Source organism: Ipomoea triloba, chromosome 10, assembly GCF_003576645.1.
Source record: "Ipomoea triloba cultivar NCNSP0323 chromosome 10, ASM357664v1".
Classification (NCBI taxonomy): Eukaryota; Viridiplantae; Streptophyta; class Magnoliopsida; order Solanales; family Convolvulaceae; genus Ipomoea; species Ipomoea triloba.
Genome location: NC_044925.1, coordinates 28156850 through 28175882, shown reverse-complemented (window position 1 = coordinate 28175882; position 19033 = coordinate 28156850). Strand labels below are relative to the sequence as shown.

The 19033-nt window shown below is 38.9% G+C and overlaps 4 protein-coding genes and 1 pseudogene across 4 annotated transcripts; all 5 read left to right on the top strand.

Annotated features, from left to right (window-relative positions):
• The first annotated feature begins 1053 nt into the window (after nt 1-1053).
• LOC116032981 (scopoletin glucosyltransferase-like) lies at nt 1054-2683 on the top strand. The gene has a single exon (XM_031275735.1). It carries the CDS (start codon nt 1097-1099, stop codon nt 2549-2551), a length of 1455 nt encoding a protein of 484 aa, XP_031131595.1. The 5' UTR covers nt 1054-1096; the 3' UTR covers nt 2552-2683.
• Nucleotides 2684-4510: 1827 nt separating this feature from the next.
• On the top strand, nt 4511-6116 carry LOC116033445 (scopoletin glucosyltransferase-like). Its single transcript, XM_031276185.1, has one exon. It carries the CDS (start codon nt 4561-4563, stop codon nt 5995-5997), a length of 1437 nt encoding a protein of 478 aa, XP_031132045.1. The 5' UTR covers nt 4511-4560; the 3' UTR covers nt 5998-6116.
• A 1691-nt stretch (nt 6117-7807) lies between these two features.
• Nucleotides 7808-9362, top strand: LOC116032807 (scopoletin glucosyltransferase-like). The gene has a single exon (XM_031275526.1). It carries the CDS (start codon nt 7855-7857, stop codon nt 9301-9303), a length of 1449 nt encoding a protein of 482 aa, XP_031131386.1. The 5' UTR covers nt 7808-7854; the 3' UTR covers nt 9304-9362.
• Nucleotides 9363-10187: 825 nt separating this feature from the next.
• On the top strand, nt 10188-13048 carry LOC116033432 (annotated as a pseudogene).
• Nucleotides 13049-14249: 1201 nt separating this feature from the next.
• LOC116033667 (leucine-rich repeat extensin-like protein 3) lies at nt 14250-17402 on the top strand. The gene is made up of 8 exons (XM_031276422.1): nt 14250-14374; nt 14593-14705; nt 14791-14895; nt 14987-15113; nt 15231-15302; nt 16544-16589; nt 16678-16987; nt 17066-17402. The coding sequence occupies exons 2-8, from the start codon at nt 14615-14617 to the stop codon at nt 17104-17106; spliced, it is 792 nt and encodes a 263-aa protein (XP_031132282.1). The 5' UTR covers nt 14250-14374; nt 14593-14614; the 3' UTR covers nt 17107-17402.
• Nucleotides 17403-19033: the final 1631 nt, after the last annotated feature.

The window sequence follows — 19033 nt, the reverse complement described above, 5'->3', positions numbered from 1 at the left end:
TTTTTTCTTTTTTTTTTTTTTTTTTTCTAGGCTCTTATACAATTTTAGCCCATGCAATACTAATCATCAATGCCTAACAATCAAATAATGATAAATTATCAATCAAGCCTATCGCACATTGTTTTTCTAATATAATTTATAAAGTTTATTTCGTGCACACTCTCGGGTAATAATATGAATTTTTTTGGTATCCCAAATAATAATAAAATAGATAATTACAATGTTACATTTAATATGAGTTAAGCCTATGGAAGACTTGTGGACTGCATTCAAGGACCCCTTGCGATGAGCTTGACCGCATGTGTTGTCAATGAATCTTTGAGACCGGCCATGCAATTTGCTCAGTGAAAGCCTTCGAGTGGAGACCTTTGTGACAGCAATCACACAGAAGCTAATACCTAATACATATGCAAATGATTTGATCCTTAGAAGATGAACGATGGCAAGCACTAATCTAGTACAATACAATCTAACTGATCCTAAATTCAACTTGTAGCTAATTAATAATGGTAACAAATGGTGGTAATAATAAAAACAGTTATTATACAAGTAAACATATCACATGGATTACTAATTTATCACTAATATAAAATAATAAGATTGTGTAACGGTCATGAAATACCTAAGAAGGAAACAAAACATAATAGTCAGGACTTAGGAGATACTATAATAGTTAGATGGTAATCATTCCTAAGAAGGCACAAATAATAAAGATTAATGACAAGGATTTGGAAACATGCATTTGAGTAGAAAAGACAGGCAGGGAAAAGTATTCAAATGCATACTTTAACTTAATAAAGCAAAAACGCACCCCTTGCCGGCCTGGATCAACGGTCAGGTCGCGATTTGGAGGTACTTGGAGTGGATAATTGATAATTCCAGACGGTGGAAACTTGGGCCACACTCAAAAAAACAAGTAGTGTTTTGCACGGCTAAAATTCAAGCAGATTAATCAAAACATGTGAATATGAGATCATACAAAAAGTCAACACTGGCAACTAGTCAACTTGGGTGGTTATGACAGGTTATTATAACTACCCCAGTTCTTGATTTCACCATACTAGAAAGCAGTGAAATTTCTGAATCTACAAACAAAATGGATACCCAATCTCCCCCTCTCCATCTCTACTTTCTTCCCATGTTGGCCCCAGGCCACATGATTCCCATGGTGGACTTGGCCAGGCAGTTTGCCAGGCAAGGCGTGAAGGCAACTTTATTCACAACACCCTTAAACGCAGCCCAGATTTCTAAACCCATCGACCGAGAAAGAGAACTCGGAAGCCAAATAACCATTCGATTACTGGAATTTCCTTACAAGGAATCCGGCCTGCCGGAGGGTATCGAAAACCTGTCCGCCACCACGACTATGGAGCAGACGCTCAGTTTTTTCAACGCCCTCGATCATTTCCAGGGCCCAATCGAGCGGCTCGCGGAAGAGGACCGCCCTGACGGTTTCATATCAGCCCCGATGTACACATGGGGCAATGATTTCGCGGCCAAATTTGGGATCCCAAGGCTGAGTTTCTGGGGAACCGGGTTTTTTCCACTCTGTGTGCATAATAGTCTCCGCCGCCATAAACCTCACGAGAAGATTGAATCCGACACGGAAGAATTCGTCATCCCTGACCTTCCGGACACCCTGAAAACAACCAAACAGCAGCTCCCAGAGTCGCTGAAAGACGATTCAGTGAATCCTTTGAAAGAATATCTGGAAAAACTTATGAAAGGAGAAGAATTTAGCTATGGGATGGTTGTAAACAGCTTCTATGAGCTGGAACCGGCTTATGTAAAACACTGCCGGGAAGTTATAGGGAAAAAATCATGGCACGTCGGTCCAGTTTCCTTGTGCAACAAGGAAGACGGGGAAAAATCGCAGAGGGGTCAAGCGGCGTCGATTGGGGAAGAAGAGTGTTTGAATTGGCTCAACTCCAAAACCCCCAATTCAGTAGTGTATGTTTGTTTTGGGAGCATGGCTATCTTCTCCGCCGCGCAGCTGCGCGAGATAGCAGCCGGGCTTGAGGCGTCCGGCCAGCCGTTCATATGGGTTGTAAAGCAAAACAATAAAGAGGAAGAAATGAAGGAGTGGATGCCGGAAGGATTCGAGAAAAGGACGCAGGATAGAGCCCTGATTATCCGAGGATGGGCACCTCAAGTGCTCATCCTCGATCATAAAGCGGTGGGAGGATTTGTGACTCACTGCGGATGGAATTCTTTGCTCGAGGGAATAACGGCCGGAGTGCCAATGGTCTCCTGGCCGCTCTCCGCCGAGCAATTCTTTAACGAAAAGATGGTCACGCAGATTCTGAAGATCGGAGTTCCGGTTGGGGCTCAGGCATGGACGAAAAGAACAGACAGCAGGGCTCCCATTAACCGAGAAAACATAGAGGCAGCTGTGAGGGAACTAATGATCGGAGAAGAAGCTGAGGAAAGGAGAAGCCGCTCAATCGCCTTAGGAAACATGGCCAAGAAAGCAGTAGAACCAGGCGGCTCATCCGACGTTGATTTGAGCTCTTTACTGGAAGAACTGAGGAAAAACAGAAACAAGAATTAATATGGCTCATACTTTTTTTTTAATCATTTCTCATGTATTTTAATTTGCCATTTTGGAAATTACGAAATAAATTTTCAAGAAAAAAATGTTTCATGTCATGTTGCCTTTCATACTAAACCAAATTCTTCGTCCCGGGCCTCTTCCATGTTGATTTCTGGCTTCCAAGGTCAACTCCTCGAAGTTAATCCTTTGATGACATTTTTTGTGATAGTGATGTTTGTTTTTCCATTTTTAATCATTATAATATTATGTGATTATTATGACTATTCATTGCAATTTCAGAATTTTACAATTTTGTCATAATCTGTTACTACCTCTGTCTCAATTTGTTTGTTTGATTCGGTTAACCGGGTGAGGTTATTTTTAATTCAATTTTTTTATAATATTAAGTTTAGTATTAGTATATAAAATTTATATATTTAGAAACTACATGTACTATTAAACACAAAAAAATTAAATTTAAAAATAATTAAAAATTACTAAAGAAAATAAGCAATTAAGAAATAGTTGGTTTGACCAATGAATAATAAATAGACAGGTAAAATGGGACAGAGGGAGTAATATTTTTAATAAAGGAGTGTAATTTATATATCACGATTTAAAAAAAAACATGTATTTTTTTTATGGCTATTAGATATTGCACCTTTTTAAGTCTTGTCATAATGATTTTGATTATGATTTTATCATTTTAAGAATTATATTTTAAAATTCTTATAAAAAATGATCATTTGCTACTATTTGAATTTAGAATCAGTTAGATTGTATTACCACTTGTCCTCGCTCATCTTCTAAGGATAAAGTCATTTGCATATGTATCAAGCATTAGCTTGTGTGATTGTCCTCACGAAGGTCTCCACTTGAAGGCTTTCACCGAGCAAATTGCATGGCCGGTCTCAAAGATTCCTTGACAACCCATGCGGTCAAGCTCATCACAAAGGGTCCTTGAGTGCGGTTTACAACCACAAGTCTTCCATATACTTAACCCATATTAAATGTAACATTGTAATCACCTATTTTATCATTATTTGAGATGACTAAAAAAATTCATAGTTATTACCTGAGAGTGTGCACAATATAAATTTTATAAATTGTATTTGAGTCTGCTTCCACTGAGACTCGAACCACCTCTTCCCTATGGAGTGCAACCGGGTGCCACTAGACCACAATTTAATTAAAATTCCTATTTTACAAAGATGCCTTGATCCTGATAATACCAGCAGCACCAATAAATGCCTCACACCTAAAAGTGGGCAATTGAAGTTTCAAATGAACAGACAAAAAAAAATGTTAGAGATGAGGGCTGCTACGGCACCATAACTAGTCTATGGCAACTGGCAAGCACCATGACTCATTGACTTGTGCTTAAATGAAACGTGGGTGGGCTACGTAATTGGCTTTGCATATCCATCTTTCATTGATTTAACTTCCTCCAAATCCAATTTGACCAATTTCCAATCTCATTCCATTTTTTTAAATTATTATGACATTAGTATTTCATTTTAAGCCAGAATAATCATAAATCACAAAATTCTATTCTTACTGTGAGTTGCATTATAAGTCATGTATATATATCCCGTTCAAAAAGATCCAATAACCCCACATTTTTTATGGAACTTAATCTAACATTGCGACTGAAGCAAGTCTTTAAGTTGTTTGGTTGAATAAACTAAACACGGATGGAATTAACTCCAGTTGACCAACAATCAAAGCCTTACTAGCTGTGAGGGGCTCTATGATTTATTCCTTCACAAATTGTCAGCCCAGATTTGGAGGCACTTGGAGTGGTAATTTCACCTTTTTGTTACAAAAGTAGTGTATTGCACGGCTAAAATTCAAGAAGATTAATCAAAACATGTGAATATGTGATATACAAACAGTCAACAATGGCAACTTGTCAACATGGGTGGTTAATTGGTTATGACAGATTATTATATAACTACTTCAGTTCTTGATTTCACCATATATACTTGAAAGTTGAAAGCACTGAAACTTCTCAACCTACAAACAAAATGGATACCCAATCTCCCCCTCTCCATGTCTACTTTCTTCCCCTGTTGGCTCCAGGCCACATGATTCCAATGGTGGACTTGGCCAGGCAGTTTGCCAGGCAAGGCGTGAAGGCAACTTTTCTCACAACACCCTTAAACGCACCCCAGATTTCCAAATCCATCGACCGAGAAAGAGAACTCGGAAGCCAAATAACCATTCGATTACTGGAATTCCCTTCCAAGGAATCCGGCCTGCCGGAGGGCATCGAGAACCTGTCGGCCACCACGAGTTTGGAACAGACGGTCAGTTTTTTCAACGCCCACGATTATTTCCAGGGCCCAATTGAGAACCTCGCGTCAGAGGACCGCCCTGATTGTATCATAACAGGCCCGATGTACACGTGGAGCAATGATTTCGCGGCCAAATTTGGGATCACAAGGCTGAGTTTCTGGGGAACCGGGTTTTTTCCCATGTGTGCGCATAATAGTATCCGCCGCCACAAACCTCACGAGAAGATTGAATCTGACACGGAAGAATTCGTCATCCCTGACCTTCCGGACACCCTGAAAATAACCAAGAAGCAGATTCCAGAGCCGCTGAAAGGCGATCCAGAAAATAGTGTGAATGAATTGCAGGAAAAACTCATGAAAGGAGAAGAAGGTAGCTATGGGATGATTGTAAACAGCTTCTATGAGCTAGAACCGGCTTATGTAAAACACTTCAGGGAAGTAATAGGGAAAAAATCATGGCACGTCGGTCCAGTTTCCTTGTGCAACAAGGAAGACGGGGAAAAATCGCAGAGAGGTCAAGCGGCGTCGATTGGGGAAGAAGAGTGTTTGAATTGGCTCAACTCCAAAACCCCCAATTCAGTAGTGTATGTTTGTTTTGGGAGCATGTCCATATTCTCCGCCGCGCAGCTCCGTGAGATCGCAGCCGGCCTTGAGGCGTCCGGCCAGCCGTTCATATGGGTTGTAAAGCAAAACACGGAGTGGTTGCCGGAAGGATTCGAGAAAAGGATGCAAGATCGAGGCCTGATAATCCGAGGATGGGCCCCACAAGTGCTCATCCTGGATCACGTAGCAGTGGGAGGATTCGTGACTCACTGCGGATGGAACTCTTTGCTGGAGGGAGTAACTGCCGGAGTGCCAATGGTCACCTGGCCGCTCTCCTCCGAGCAATTCTTTAATGAAAAGATGGCCACACAGATTCTGAAGATCGGAGTTCCGGTTGGTGCTCAGGCATGGACAAGAAGAACAGACAGCAGTGCGCCCATTAACCGAGAAAACATAGAGATAGCGGTGAAGGAACTAATGGTCGGAGAAGAAGCTGAGGAAAGGAGAAGCCGCGCAATCGCCTTAGGAAACATGGCCAAGAAAGCAGTGGAACCAGGCGGCTCATCCGACACTGATTTCAGCTCTTTGCTGGAAGAATTAAGGAAAAACAGAAACAAGAATTAATATGGCTCATACTTTTTTATCATTTCTCATGTATTTTAATTTGTCACTTTGGAAATTTCTCATGTCAGTATAACTAATATATAAAATACTTTTGTATTCCCAAAAAGTTTATTCCTTAACCCGGCGTGACACTTTTTACAAACAATTAACATTAGTAGTAATTTTTTTTTTTGGTAGGGAACATTAGTAGTAAGTTAAAACAACTAACGTAACATAATAAATAATAATCAGTTATCAACTAATAGGTAATTGTCAAAAATCTCATATGCTTTTATGAATGGAGTGCTTATGAGATAAGTTTTGTATGAATAATGACATCAGACTCAATGAGCTAGTGTTCTAATTATGTGCACAGTTTTTAAAATAATACGGAGTAACTAATACGTAATAGTTATAGTTAAATATATGTTTGGAGGTGAAAGTATGGCTTATTTTATTTTACAGAAATGAAGAAGAAATAGCCAGAACCAGAACGTAGATGAGATGCTACCTAATCTTGTCTAAAGAACATGTGTTGAAGTAGATAGGAGTCATAGGACAAAACAGTCCGGACAACTCTCATAAAGTTACTGAACAAAAAAGTCGTTTCAAGCTAGTGTAGGTGATGCTTGCATGCCTTTTCTGCTGATAATAAATACTAGTCCGTATCTTATTTGAAAAGTCTTCTCTATAGGATAAGTGATTACGTAGTCAATTTATAGTTTTTGTAACAAGTAGTTATAGATTAGTTATTTAATAGTCACAAAGTTATAAATTAATCTTCACGTGGCTTTCTTGATTTGAGTCGGGAGTTAGTTTGATAATCACAAAATTTTAAATTTAATCTCATTTCTTTTTTTAGTTTGAATTTATAAGCTATACGTTGGTTAGTTTTATGGCATACCCTCATTTACCTTAAACCTCTTAAGCATTTCTTTCACATTCCATCCTTAGCTTTAACCTATTCATAATCAAGTTGAGTTATCTATTGACCTTCTTGAGTTCTTGATTTAAGCATGTTAATTATGAATGACTTAAACTAGTTTACCTTATTGTGATCTTTTATCAATTAAGATTACGAAACAAGTTTGCACTTTCATGTATTGACGAAAAAGCTTTCTGTAAATAAAAAAATTTATGATGGATCAGTTCATATAAAACCAACCACACCAATAAATGCTTCACACAATCACACCTAAAAGTGGGCAATTGGACTATAACTGAACTTCACATTAAAAAAATTCTAGAGATTGGGCCTGCTGCGCCATGACTAGGCTACAAGCACCATGACTTTTGCTTAAGGTTAAATTCAACTTGACTTCTTGATGAAATATGGGTGGACTACACAGTTGGGCTTTGCAAGTTTGCATATCCATCTTTCATGGATTAACTTGCATCAAATCCCAATAGTCATACCAGGACCCGAGTCCACTTTTCAATGTAAATTCGTGCCCATTTACATATTGAATATTCATAATTTAACTTGTGAACATTCAATATATAAATTGTATATTTTGAATCCGGATCCATATTGCAAGGTAGACTCGAGCACACAGAATAATTGCCCATCAAATCCAATTCCATCTCATTTCTGTGGATTGGCAAACGGATTAAATGAACTCCAGTTGACTTCGTTAAAAAATGGTTACGTTTCTTGCACACAAAGCCTGGGTTTAAATATAAGAACACTAAAGAAAACATGTCTAATTTTATAGTCTAATACAATCAATCAGCAATGACATCTTCGGTGGTTTTCACACATTATTATAACCTTGACCCCTGTTCTGATTCACTTTTTTATACATTAAGAATTCATGCTAGAGTGCTAGACTAATCCTAAGCCCCAGTCCCCAGAACACCAGAAAAAGCTTTAACAAAATGGAAACTCAATCTTCCCCTCTCCATGTATACTTTTTGCCTATGATGGCTCCAGGCCACATGATACCAATGGTGGACATGGCCAGGCAGTTTGCCAGGCAAGGCGTGAAGGCGACTATACTCACAACACCCTTATACGCAGCCCAGATTTCGAAAACCATCAACCGGGACAACAAAGAACTCGAAACCCAAATCACCATTCGTTTACTGGAATTCCCTTACAGGGAATCCGGGCTCCCGGAGGGCTGTGAGGACCTATCCAACACCACAACTTCAGAGCAGATGCACCGTTTCTTTAACGCCCTCAATCACTTCCAAATCCCTGTGGAGCGGTTTGCCGCGGAGGACCGCCCGGACTGTATCATAGCCGGGGCGATGTTCGTATGGAGCAATGATCTTGCGGCTAGGCTTGGGATTACCAGGTTGAGTTTCTGGGGAACTGGGTTTCTTCCCCTGTGTGCGCATCATAGTTTGCTTAAGCACAGGCCTCATGAGAAGATTGAATCCGACACTGAAGAATTCGTCATCCCTGACCTTCCGGACACCCTGAAAATGACCAAGCAACAGGTGCCGGAGACTCTGAGAGACGACGCGGAAAGTAATGTGAAAGAAATATTCGCAAAAATCTTTAAAGCGGAAGCGGGTAGCTATGGGATGGTTATGAACAGCTTCTATGAGCTAGAACCAGCTTATGTGAAATACGGCAAGGAAGTTATAGGGAAAAAGGCATGGCACGTCGGTCCAGTTTCCTTGTGCAACAAGGAAGACGGTGAAAAATCGCAGAGAGGTCAAGCGGCGTCGATTGGGGAAGAAGAGTGTTTGAATTGGCTCAACTCCAAAAACCCCAATTCAGTAGTGTATGTTTGTTTTGGGAGCATGTCCATCTTCTCCGCAGCTCAGCTGCGCGAGATAGCAGCCGGCGTGGAGGCGTCCGGCCAGCCGTTCATATGGGTTGTAAAGCAAAACATGGAGGAAGAAATGAATGACTGGATGCCCGAAGGATTCGAGGAAAGAGTGGAGAATCGAGGCCTAATAATCCGAGGATGGGCACCACAGGTGCTCATCCTAGACCATGAAGCTATAGGGGGATTCGTGACTCACTGCGGATGGAACTCTGTGCTTGAAGGAATAGTGGCCGGGGTGACAATGGTCACCTGGCCACTCTCCGCCGAGCAATTCTTTAACGAAAAGATGGTCACACAGGTTCTGAAGATCGGAGTTCCGGTTGGGGCTCAGGCATGGACAAGAAGAACAGACAGCAGGGCGCCCATTAACCGAGAAAACATAGAGGCAGCCGTGAAGGAACTAATGATCGGAGAAGAAGCTGAGGAAAGGAGAAGCCGCGCAATCGCCTTAGGAAACATGGCCAAGAAAGCAGTGGAACCAGGCGGCTCATCCGACACTGATTTGAGGTCTTTATTGGAAGAATTAAGGAAAAACAGAAAGTGATGAGGCAAAGCAACAACGTTAGCTCCCAATAATACTGTTTGATCAGTTCTCATATGTATTTTGGAAATTACAAAATAAAATTTCAAGAATATATACTATACTTTTACAAATGCAGTGCTTATTATACGAGTTTTGTATGAAGGGTGATTTATGAGAATCTCAGACTTAACTTACCAAATAGCATATAGCTCAATAACACCCCCGTGACTCTTCTTCTAAATGTGCGTGAGATGAGTAACTACTCAAAAAGAAAAAAAAAAGGCTCTTGAGACTCAATTAGCTAATGTCTTGTTTGTCATTATTAGTCATTATTTAACCGTTAGATAATATTGATAATTAATAATAAATTTGTATAAGATTATGGAAAGAGAGAAAAGTGACATGTTCTTATTTGGAAAATCACTAATTCAATAGAAATCCCTTCAGTTTTATGATTCACGTGGTAATCTTGTCAAAGTTAGTTGAAGAATTGGCTTAGCACGATCTCATAATCTACTATTTGGAAGAATCATTACATGCTAGTATGTTACTCAACTACAAGGCTATTGACTATTGAAGATGTTTTAAATCTTAAATAGTAGTATATTAATTTTGTTTAAAATATTTACTCCGTACTTAACTATAAATTCATTAATTCACTATTACAAGTCTTACAATATATTATTGTAAGCCTATCAATTTACTTTTAAAAGTTGAATTTATATTTAATATCTATAATTTAAGGAATTTATTTTTTATATTTGGTCCTGAATCCTTTAGCTGGTATTGTTTGAAGATAGGCAATAGTATTTTTTTTTTTTTTGAAAACAATAGGCAATAGTATTGATTCATTGAATCCTATTTGAAGTAAAGATTGATATATAGTGCGCGTGAACTCATAAAATCTGGTATAGAAGGCGGCACAACCGTACAACGCGCTTTAAGCCTGCTCCACCGCCCCCGCCCCCGCCCCAGCAAAAAGCCGCCATTATTGGATTCATTAAAAGCTTATTTTTACAGCAGTAAGTAGGTATATTCCTATTTCCTTCTAAATCCTTCAAAGTTCCATTCCTTCGTTTTACATATATGTTCATATTCCCAAGAAAAAAGCCACTGACAGACGAGCAAAATTAAAATTGAAATTAAAATTATTACTCCGTATTATTGTTATTCTTATTTTCTTTTTTACCTTAATATTTACTGTAATTAATTACGGAGTGATTTTTTTGTATGGTTATCCCATAAAAGCGGTTGGTTTTAGCTCAGCGAGATGTCGTTGAGCAAACATAAACCAGATTCTTCGTCCCGGGCCTCTTCCATGTCGATTTCTGGCATCCAAGGTCAACTCCTCGAAGTTACCGGTAAATTATTGTCCTTTTTCATACATTTCTCTCGTTATCTTCGTCGGATTTTGATTTCTGGATTTGCGTGTTGGGGGAATTGCAGTTGTTTCTTGTCATAAGTTGAAGGACACAGAATGGATCTCCAGGCAAGATCCCTATGTCTGCCTTGAATATGCTAGCACCAAGTTCCGGACGCGTACCTGTACTGGTAGGTACTCCATTCATGTTCCCGTGGTTCTGAATAATGATTCTGCGTGTTTCTGGATTGATGTGAAATTGTTGGATTTGTGATTGTGTAGATGGGGGGAAAAACCCTACCTTCCAAGAGAAATTCGTGTTTTCAATGATTGAAGGCTTGAGGGAGCTGAATGTTGTTGTCTGGAATAGCAATACAATTACCTACGACGATTTCATTGGCAGTGGAAAGTAATGAATCTCATTATTTAATTCTCGTTCAATTGTTTGGTTAGTGAGTTTGAGGTGTTGTTATGTGTGTCTTCTTCACTGAGAATATTCATCACTGGATGGTAATTGTTGTTTTAGGGTTATACTCCACAGAGTTCTCTCTGAAGGCTATGATGATAGCTCTTGGCCACTCCAAACAAAGACTGGCAGGTAAATTGATTAGAACTTCTGCTTTCTTCTAGTTTTTGTTCAGAAATGTCCGTCTCTGTGCCTTTGTGGATTCTGTTCATGTGCTTAATCTGTGGAGATTCAATGCCTATGAAGTATTTTGGGGCGTTTATGTAGTGATTGGTTGAATGAAGTATTTATGTATTATGGACTGTGATTTAGCACCGAGGTTAAATGTGTGAATGTATGGCTGGATTTTTCACCTTGGGCATCATTGACTACAAAGATATGATAGTTATGGGGAAGGGGCGGTTAGAAGGTCTTTCTTTCTTAGTGTTGTTGTTTTGAGATTCTGGTAAGAGTTTTGACAATTAAAATTGGTGATCATGAACTCAAGCATTTTTGGGTGGTAATGTAATCTGAAATCAAGCATGTACCTTTGTACTTCGATTCCCTCTCAAGTCTTTTCCAATGGCTATACTCTGAGGAAGGGGGGAGGGGGAATGTTCATAATCTCCACTTTCTGTGAGGTCGAGATATCATTTTAGAAATGTGAATATCTCATTGAGCTAAATTTGGTCCATATGTCTTTGCGGTGTCCTTGAAGCCATAACTTTTTAACTCTGGTGTCTTCTTATTTTCCAGCACATTGGAAAAATATACCTGAAACTGATTAATAGAAATATCAGGGACACTGTTTCCATGAGAATCTGACAACAGTATGTCATTGATATGCCTCTTGAGCATTATAGTTGGCATGCTGGAATCATTCGTTTAGGACATTCTGTTTATTTCAACTCTAAGAGTGGTTTTTGGCATCTCAAGTATCACAATTCTTTTCTTATATCTGTGGTTGCATGCTTCTGATTGGGTGGGTTTCATGATTAGTAGGTGCCTATGGTCAGTTCTGCTGCTATTGGTTTTGCAATGACTACACAATTTCATTGTTTAGAATTCGAGTCATTTTTGCTTTTTGGTTTTCAAGTTATGTTCGTGAGGGTAAGTGGATGTCGTTATAATCTGTTCAGCCAGCACTAGGATAGTGTGATGTTACCACATTCCAAGGATTTTTGGTGGACTTGTTTGAATGGCAGAGTTTCTAAACTGAAAAGTTGGGGATCATTTTCATCCAAGTGTTCATTTGCTACTTTATTCTTTTAATATAGAGCAATATGTATAGAAACAATATGGTGAACTGATTATTGTATGTACCACCAGTCACCACATTTAACATCGAGAACCCTTTTTTTTTTTCTTTTTGCTTCAAACAGAAATGCAGGAGAAATTCGCTGATAATGCACTATGCAAATGCTAAAGTGAGCAAGCCTTCATGTTTTGCATTATAATTGTTTTATCCCCATCGACATTTGTGACTCACTTGTGCTCCTCTGCTATTAATTTCAGAAGCCAGCAACAAGCTATGCTCCATCTGCTCCTCCCTATATTCCAGCACCGGCACCACAAGCATCGCTCCATTCTGCCCCACCGCCACATATGGCCTCCTATCCAACGCCTTCACCTTATCCAACACCATCTCCGTACTCAACACATCCTTATCCAGCACCGTCTCCTTACTCTTCATACCTCCTCAGCCAGCAACCTATCATCCACCCCTCAACCGGCCGCTTACCCACCGCCTTACACCACACCTTCGGATATCTCCCCCAGCATATCCACCACACACGTACGACTCATCTTATTACCCCCCAGGTACCTTACCATATTGCATCAATTTCTGTAGTTTTGATTTCCATTCTTCAGCAGCTAATTTTGCAACTTTCAAACAGGTCCTTATCCCGGAACCTACCCTCCACCCCCGCATTACTGAGAGGAAAGCCCTGCATGTTTGAATCAAGTTTGTAGATGTACAAAGTTGTTGGGTGTAAAGTATATTCATCTAACTTCTCTAGTCTTCTCAGATGCTTGTGGTTACATATTTCATAGTAGTTGGTTGATGAAACTGTGGATATGTTGTAGCTTTCCCTGCTCAAAAGAGAAGCAAGATATACATATATCCTTTGGGCAGTCTGTTGAAACCAAGTTTGTTGGTTTTATGTATTTGTTCTGGAATTTTCATTGGCACCAAGTTTCTTAAGGAACATCTTGATTCTCTCTTATAAATTGAACCACTATGCACCCTGCAAAACATATTGTTTAATGTGTGTGATTTAAGGATTGACCAACAATATAATACAGATTTGAACATATGGGATTATCATGTCATCCACCACCTAATTTCACTTGATATTGACTTGTCATGGGTCAAATGAGAATGCTTTCGGTGTTCCACTTTCATCTACCATCTTTCCCACTATCACTTTCATCTACCATCATTTTTTTAAAAGATTATTTTAGGGTTCAAGTTACACATTGAATCTCAAATTAACATTCTAGGAAAGCAATGCAAACTTAAAACAAGACATTTTATATGATTTGTTGGTGATAATTATTCCTTTGATTTACTAGAAAGTCTGTAGCTGCTATGTGCTTCAGAAATAGTCTGGATACTCCCATATGCATTTCTTCAAATCCGTGTATCAATAGATCAGATTAACTTTCTCGAGTTGTTGAGTTCAAGGGTTGATCCACATCTCATCTGTTCATCGGTCTTTTCTATTCAATCTATATGCGTAACTCGTATCTAGTGAATCAAATCCCATTGTGATAAAAACAAGAGATACTAAGCCTCCAATAATCATTATTCAAAGTCTACTATATATATTCATGGTATTTGATAGAATCATTGGGATATATATTAATGTATTATGGGGTTAAACACGTAGTACTAATCTTAATTATTATAATGACAAGGTAGATTATGTGCGGAAGTGAAGTAATTAGTGGCGCGACAAACATTAATTCTGGCGATATGGTCCTACGTAGTATCTAGCAAACAGTAGTTACAAATTAAAAGTGGGAGAAGAAATGATGAATGATTCAAAAGGCAGAATGATGTATTTTTTTTTTTTGAAAACAATAGGCAATAGTATTGATTCATTGAATCCTATTTGAAGTAAAGATTGATATATAGTGCGCGTGAACTCATAAAATCTGGTATAGAAGGCGGCACAACCGTACAACGCGCTTTAAGCCTGCTCCACCGCCCCCGCCCCCGCCCCAGCAAAAAGCCGCCATTATTGGATTCATTAAAAGCTTATTTTTACAGCAGTAAGTAGGTATATTCCTATTTCCTTCTAAATCCTTCAAAGTTCCATTCCTTCGTTTTACATATATGTTCATATTCCCAAGAAAAAAGCCACTGACAGACGAGCAAAATTAAAATTGAAATTAAAATTATTACTCCGTATTATTGTTATTCTTATTTTCTTTTTTACCTTAATATTTACTGTAATTAATTACGGAGTGATTTTTTTGTATGGTTATCCCATAAAAGCGGTTGGTTTTAGCTCAGCGAGATGTCGTTGAGCAAACATAAACCAGATTCTTCGTCCCGGGCCTCTTCCATGTCGATTTCTGGCATCCAAGGTCAACTCCTCGAAGTTACCGGTAAATTATTGTCCTTTTTCATACATTTCTCTCGTTATCTTCGTCGGATTTTGATTTCTGGATTTGCGTGTTGGGGGAATTGCAGTTGTTTCTTGTCATAAGTTGAAGGACACAGAATGGATCTCCAGGCAAGATCCCTATGTCTGCCTTGAATATGCTAGCACCAAGTTCCGGACGCGTACCTGTACTGGTAGGTACTCCATTCATGTTCCCGTGGTTCTGAATAATGATTCTGCGTGTTTCTGGATTGATGTGAAATTGTTGGATTTGTGATTGTGTAGATGGGGGGAAAAACCCTACCTTCCAAGAGAAATTCGTGTTTTCAATGATTGAAGGCTTGAGGGAGCTGAATGTTGTTGTCTGGAATAGCAATACAATTACCTACGACGATTTCATTGGCAGTGGAAAGTAATGAATCTCATTATTTAATTCTCGTTCAATTGTTTGGTTAGTGAGTTTGAGGTGTTGTTATGTGTGTCTTCTTCACTGAGAATATTCATCACTGGATGGTAATTGTTGTTTTAGGGTTATACTCCACAGAGTTCTCTCTGAAGGCTATGATGATAGCTCTTGGCCACTCCAAACAAAGACTGGCAGGTAAATTGATTAGAACTTCTGCTTTCTTCTAGTTTTTGTTCAGAAATGTCCGTCTCTGTGCCTTTGTGGATTCTGTTCATGTGCTTAATCTGTGGAGATTCAATGCCTATGAAGTATTTTGGGGCGTTTATGTAGTGATTGGTTGAATGAAGTATTTATGTATTATGGACTGTGATTTAGCACCGAGGTTAAATGTGTGAATGTATGGCTGGATTTTTCACCTTGGGCATCATTGACTACAAAGATATGATAGTTATGGGGAAGGGGCGGTTAGAAGGTCTTTCTTTCTTAGTGTTGTTGTTTTGAGATTCTGGTAAGAGTTTTGACAATTAAAATTGGTGATCATGAACTCAAGCATTTTTGGGTGGTAATGTAATCTGAAATCAAGCATGTACCTTTGTACTTCGATTCCCTCTCAAGTCTTTTCCAATGGCTATACTCTGAGGAAGGGGGGAGGGGGAATGTTCATAATCTCCACTTTCTGTGAGGTCGAGATATCATTTTAGAAATGTGAATATCTCATTGAGCTAAATTTGGTCCATATGTCTTTGCGGTGTCCTTGAAGCCATAACTTTTTAACTCTGGTGTCTTCTTATTTTCCAGCACATTGGAAAAATATACCTGAAACTGATTAATAGAAATATCAGGGACACTGTTTTCCATGAGAATCTGACAACAGTATGTCATTGATATGCCTCTTTGAGCATTATAGTTGGCATGCTGGAATCATTCGTTTAGGACATTCTGTTTATTTCAACTCTAAGAGTGGTTTTTGGCATCTCAAGTATCACAATTCTTTTCTTATATCTGTGGTTGCATGCTTCTGATTGGGTGGGTTTCATGATTAGTAGGTGCCTATGGTCAAGTTCTGCTGCTATTGGTTTTGCAATGACTACACAATTTCATTGTTTAGAATTCGAGTCATTTTTGCTTTTTGGTTTTCAAGTTTATGTTCGTGAGGGGTAAGTGGATGTCGTTATAATCTGTTCAGCCCAGCACTAGGATAGTGTGATGTTACCACATTCCAAGGATTTTTGGTGGACTTGTTTGAATGGCAGAGTTTTCTAAACTGAAAAGTTGGGGATCATTTTCATCCAAGTGTTTCATTTGCTACTTTATCTTTTTAATATAGAGCAATATGTATAGAAACAATATGGTGAACTGATTATTGTATGTACCACCAGTCCACCACATTTAACATCGAGAACCCTTTTTTTTTTTTTCTTTTTTGCTTCAAACAGAAATGCAGGAGAAATTCGGCTGATAATGCACTATGCAAATGCTAAAGTGAGCAAGCCTTCATGTTTTGCATTATAATTGTTTTATCCCCATCGACATTTGTGACTCACTTGTGCTCCTCTGCTATTAATTTCAGAAGCCAGCAACAAGCTATGCTCCATCTGCTCCTCCCTATATTCCAGCACCGGCACCACAAGCATCGCTCCATTCTGCCCCACCGCCACATATGGCCTCCTATCCAACGCCTTCACCTTATCCAACACCATCTCCGTACTCAACACATCCTTATCCAGCACCGTCTCCTTACTCTTCATACCCTCCTCAGCCAGCAACCTATCATCCACCCCCTCAACCGGCCGCTTACCCACCGCCTTACACCACACCTTCGGTATATCCTCCCCCAGCATATCCACCACACACGTACGACTCATCTTATTACCCCCCAGGTACCTTACCATATTGCATCAATTTCTGTAGTTTTGATTTCCATTCTTCAGCAGCTAATTTTTGCAACTTTCAAACAGGTCCTTATCCCGGAACCTACCCTCCACCCCCGCATTACTGAGAGGAAAGCCCTGCATGTTTGAATCAAGTTTGTAGATGTACAAAGTTGTTGGGTGTAAAGTATATTCATCTAACTTCTCTAGTCTTCTCAGATGCTTGTGGTTACATATTTCATAGTAGTTGGTTGATGAAACTGTGGATATGTTGTAGCTTTCCCTGCTCAAAAGAGAAGCAAGATATACATATATCCTTTGGGCAGTCTGTTGAAACCAAGTTTGTTGGGTTTTATGTATTTGTTCTGGAATTTTCATTGGCAGCCAAGTTTCTTAAGGAACATCTTGATTCTCTTCTTATAAATTGAACCACTATGCACCCTGCAAAACATATTGTTTAATGTGTGTGATTTAAGGATTGGACCAACAATATAATACAGATTTGAACATATGGGATTATCATGTCATCCACCACCTAATTTCACTTGATATTGACTTGTCATGGGTCAAATGAGAATGCTTTCGGTGTTCCACTTTCATCTACCATCTTTCCCACTATCACTTTCATCTACCATCATTTTTTTAAAAGATTATTTTAGGTTCAAGTTACACATTGAATCTCAAATTAACATTCTAGGAAAGCAATGCAAACTTAAAACAAGACATTTTATATGATTTGTTGGTGATAATTATTCCTTTGATTTACTAGAAAGTCTGTAGCTGCTATGTGCTTCAGAAATAGTCTGGATACTCCCATATGCATTTCTTCAAATCCGTGTATCAATAGATCAGATTAACTTTCTCGAGTTGTTGAGTTCAAGGGGTTGATCCACATCTCATCTGTTCATCGGTCTTTTCTATTCAATCTATATGCGTAACTCGTTATCTAGTGAATCAAATCCCATTGTGATAAAACAAGAGATACTAAGCCTCCAATAATCATTATTCAAAGTCTACTATATATATTCATGGTATTTGATAGAATCATTGGGATATATATTAATGTATTATGGGTTAAACACGTAGTACTAATCTTAATTATTATAATGACAAGGTAGATTATGTGCGGAAGTGAAGTAATTAGTGGCGCGACAACATTAATTCTGGCGATATGGTCCTACGTAGTATCTAGCAAACAGTAGTTGTACAAAATTAAAAGTGGGAGAAGAAATGATTGAATGATTTCAAAAAGGCAGCATGGTCCGCGCCTATTCTGGACTTGAATCTCCACACATACACAAACATATCGGTCTTCTTGAGACCTAGCGGTGGCCCCATTTTGACTTTCCAAAACAATTATGCATGCAAACAGCTGTATATATGCATATATCTCTCTATTTGCTTTCAACTGTTTCTTGTTTCTTTTTTAATTTGATAATCTAATTAAGGACACAATTACGCTAATAAACGACGAGGCATTATCACCTGAATTATTGTTCTCCGTACAAAACCAGTGACCTTAGCTTGCTGGTTTTTTTTTTTCCTTGTCGGGCGTTTTGGCTGCCCACATGCACTATCAAACTCTTCAACCATTGCAATTATATTCAGTCACCCCACTGTAGTCATTTCGTTGTTTAAATATTAGTTGAGGAAAGATTCTAACTATCTTTGTGAACTTGATAAAAAGAGTAAAAGACTAATTATTATTTTTATAAAAACAAATAATTAAAGAGGTTGGTTAGGCCTTGAAAGGATTGTGTATGTTCTTGGTGACAAACTTCAAGCCTTCAACCCTATTTTAGTATTTTCAGTTAGGTGGGAGACTTGGTTAAGTGGCAAACAAGTCCTCACATAGCAGGGCAACGACCCGGGAGCCCTGATATTAGGCAGAAATTTGGGAGGGCCACTTCGTGCCACTAGACCAGCCATAAGGTTATTGACAACACATTTATTATTTAGGATTATATGTGACTGATCACAAGGTAGCATTACTTGTTTCGATCTTATCCTTGGTGACATTCTTGAACTAGCTAGTGCTATTCCTAATATTAGCCT

Excerpts from the sequence above, each read along its gene's own strand:
- LOC116032981 (XM_031275735.1), top strand. The coding sequence starts at position 1,097 with ATGGATACCCAATCTCCCCCTCTCCATCTCTACTTTCTTCCCATGTTG.
- LOC116033445 (XM_031276185.1), top strand. The coding sequence starts at position 4,561 with ATGGATACCCAATCTCCCCCTCTCCATGTCTACTTTCTTCCCCTGTTG.
- LOC116032807 (XM_031275526.1), top strand. The coding sequence starts at position 7,855 with ATGGAAACTCAATCTTCCCCTCTCCATGTATACTTTTTGCCTATGATG.
- LOC116033667 (XM_031276422.1), top strand. The coding sequence starts at position 14,615 with ATGTCGTTGAGCAAACATAAACCAGATTCTTCGTCCCGGGCCTCTTCC. Across the intron at positions 15,114-15,230 it reads GATTTCATTGGCAGTGGAAA|GGTTATACTCCACAGAGTTC; the intron begins GTAATGAATCTC and ends TTGTTGTTTTAG. Across the intron at positions 16,590-16,677 it reads TGCACTATGCAAATGCTAAA|AAGCCAGCAACAAGCTATGC; the intron begins GTGAGCAAGCCT and ends TATTAATTTCAG.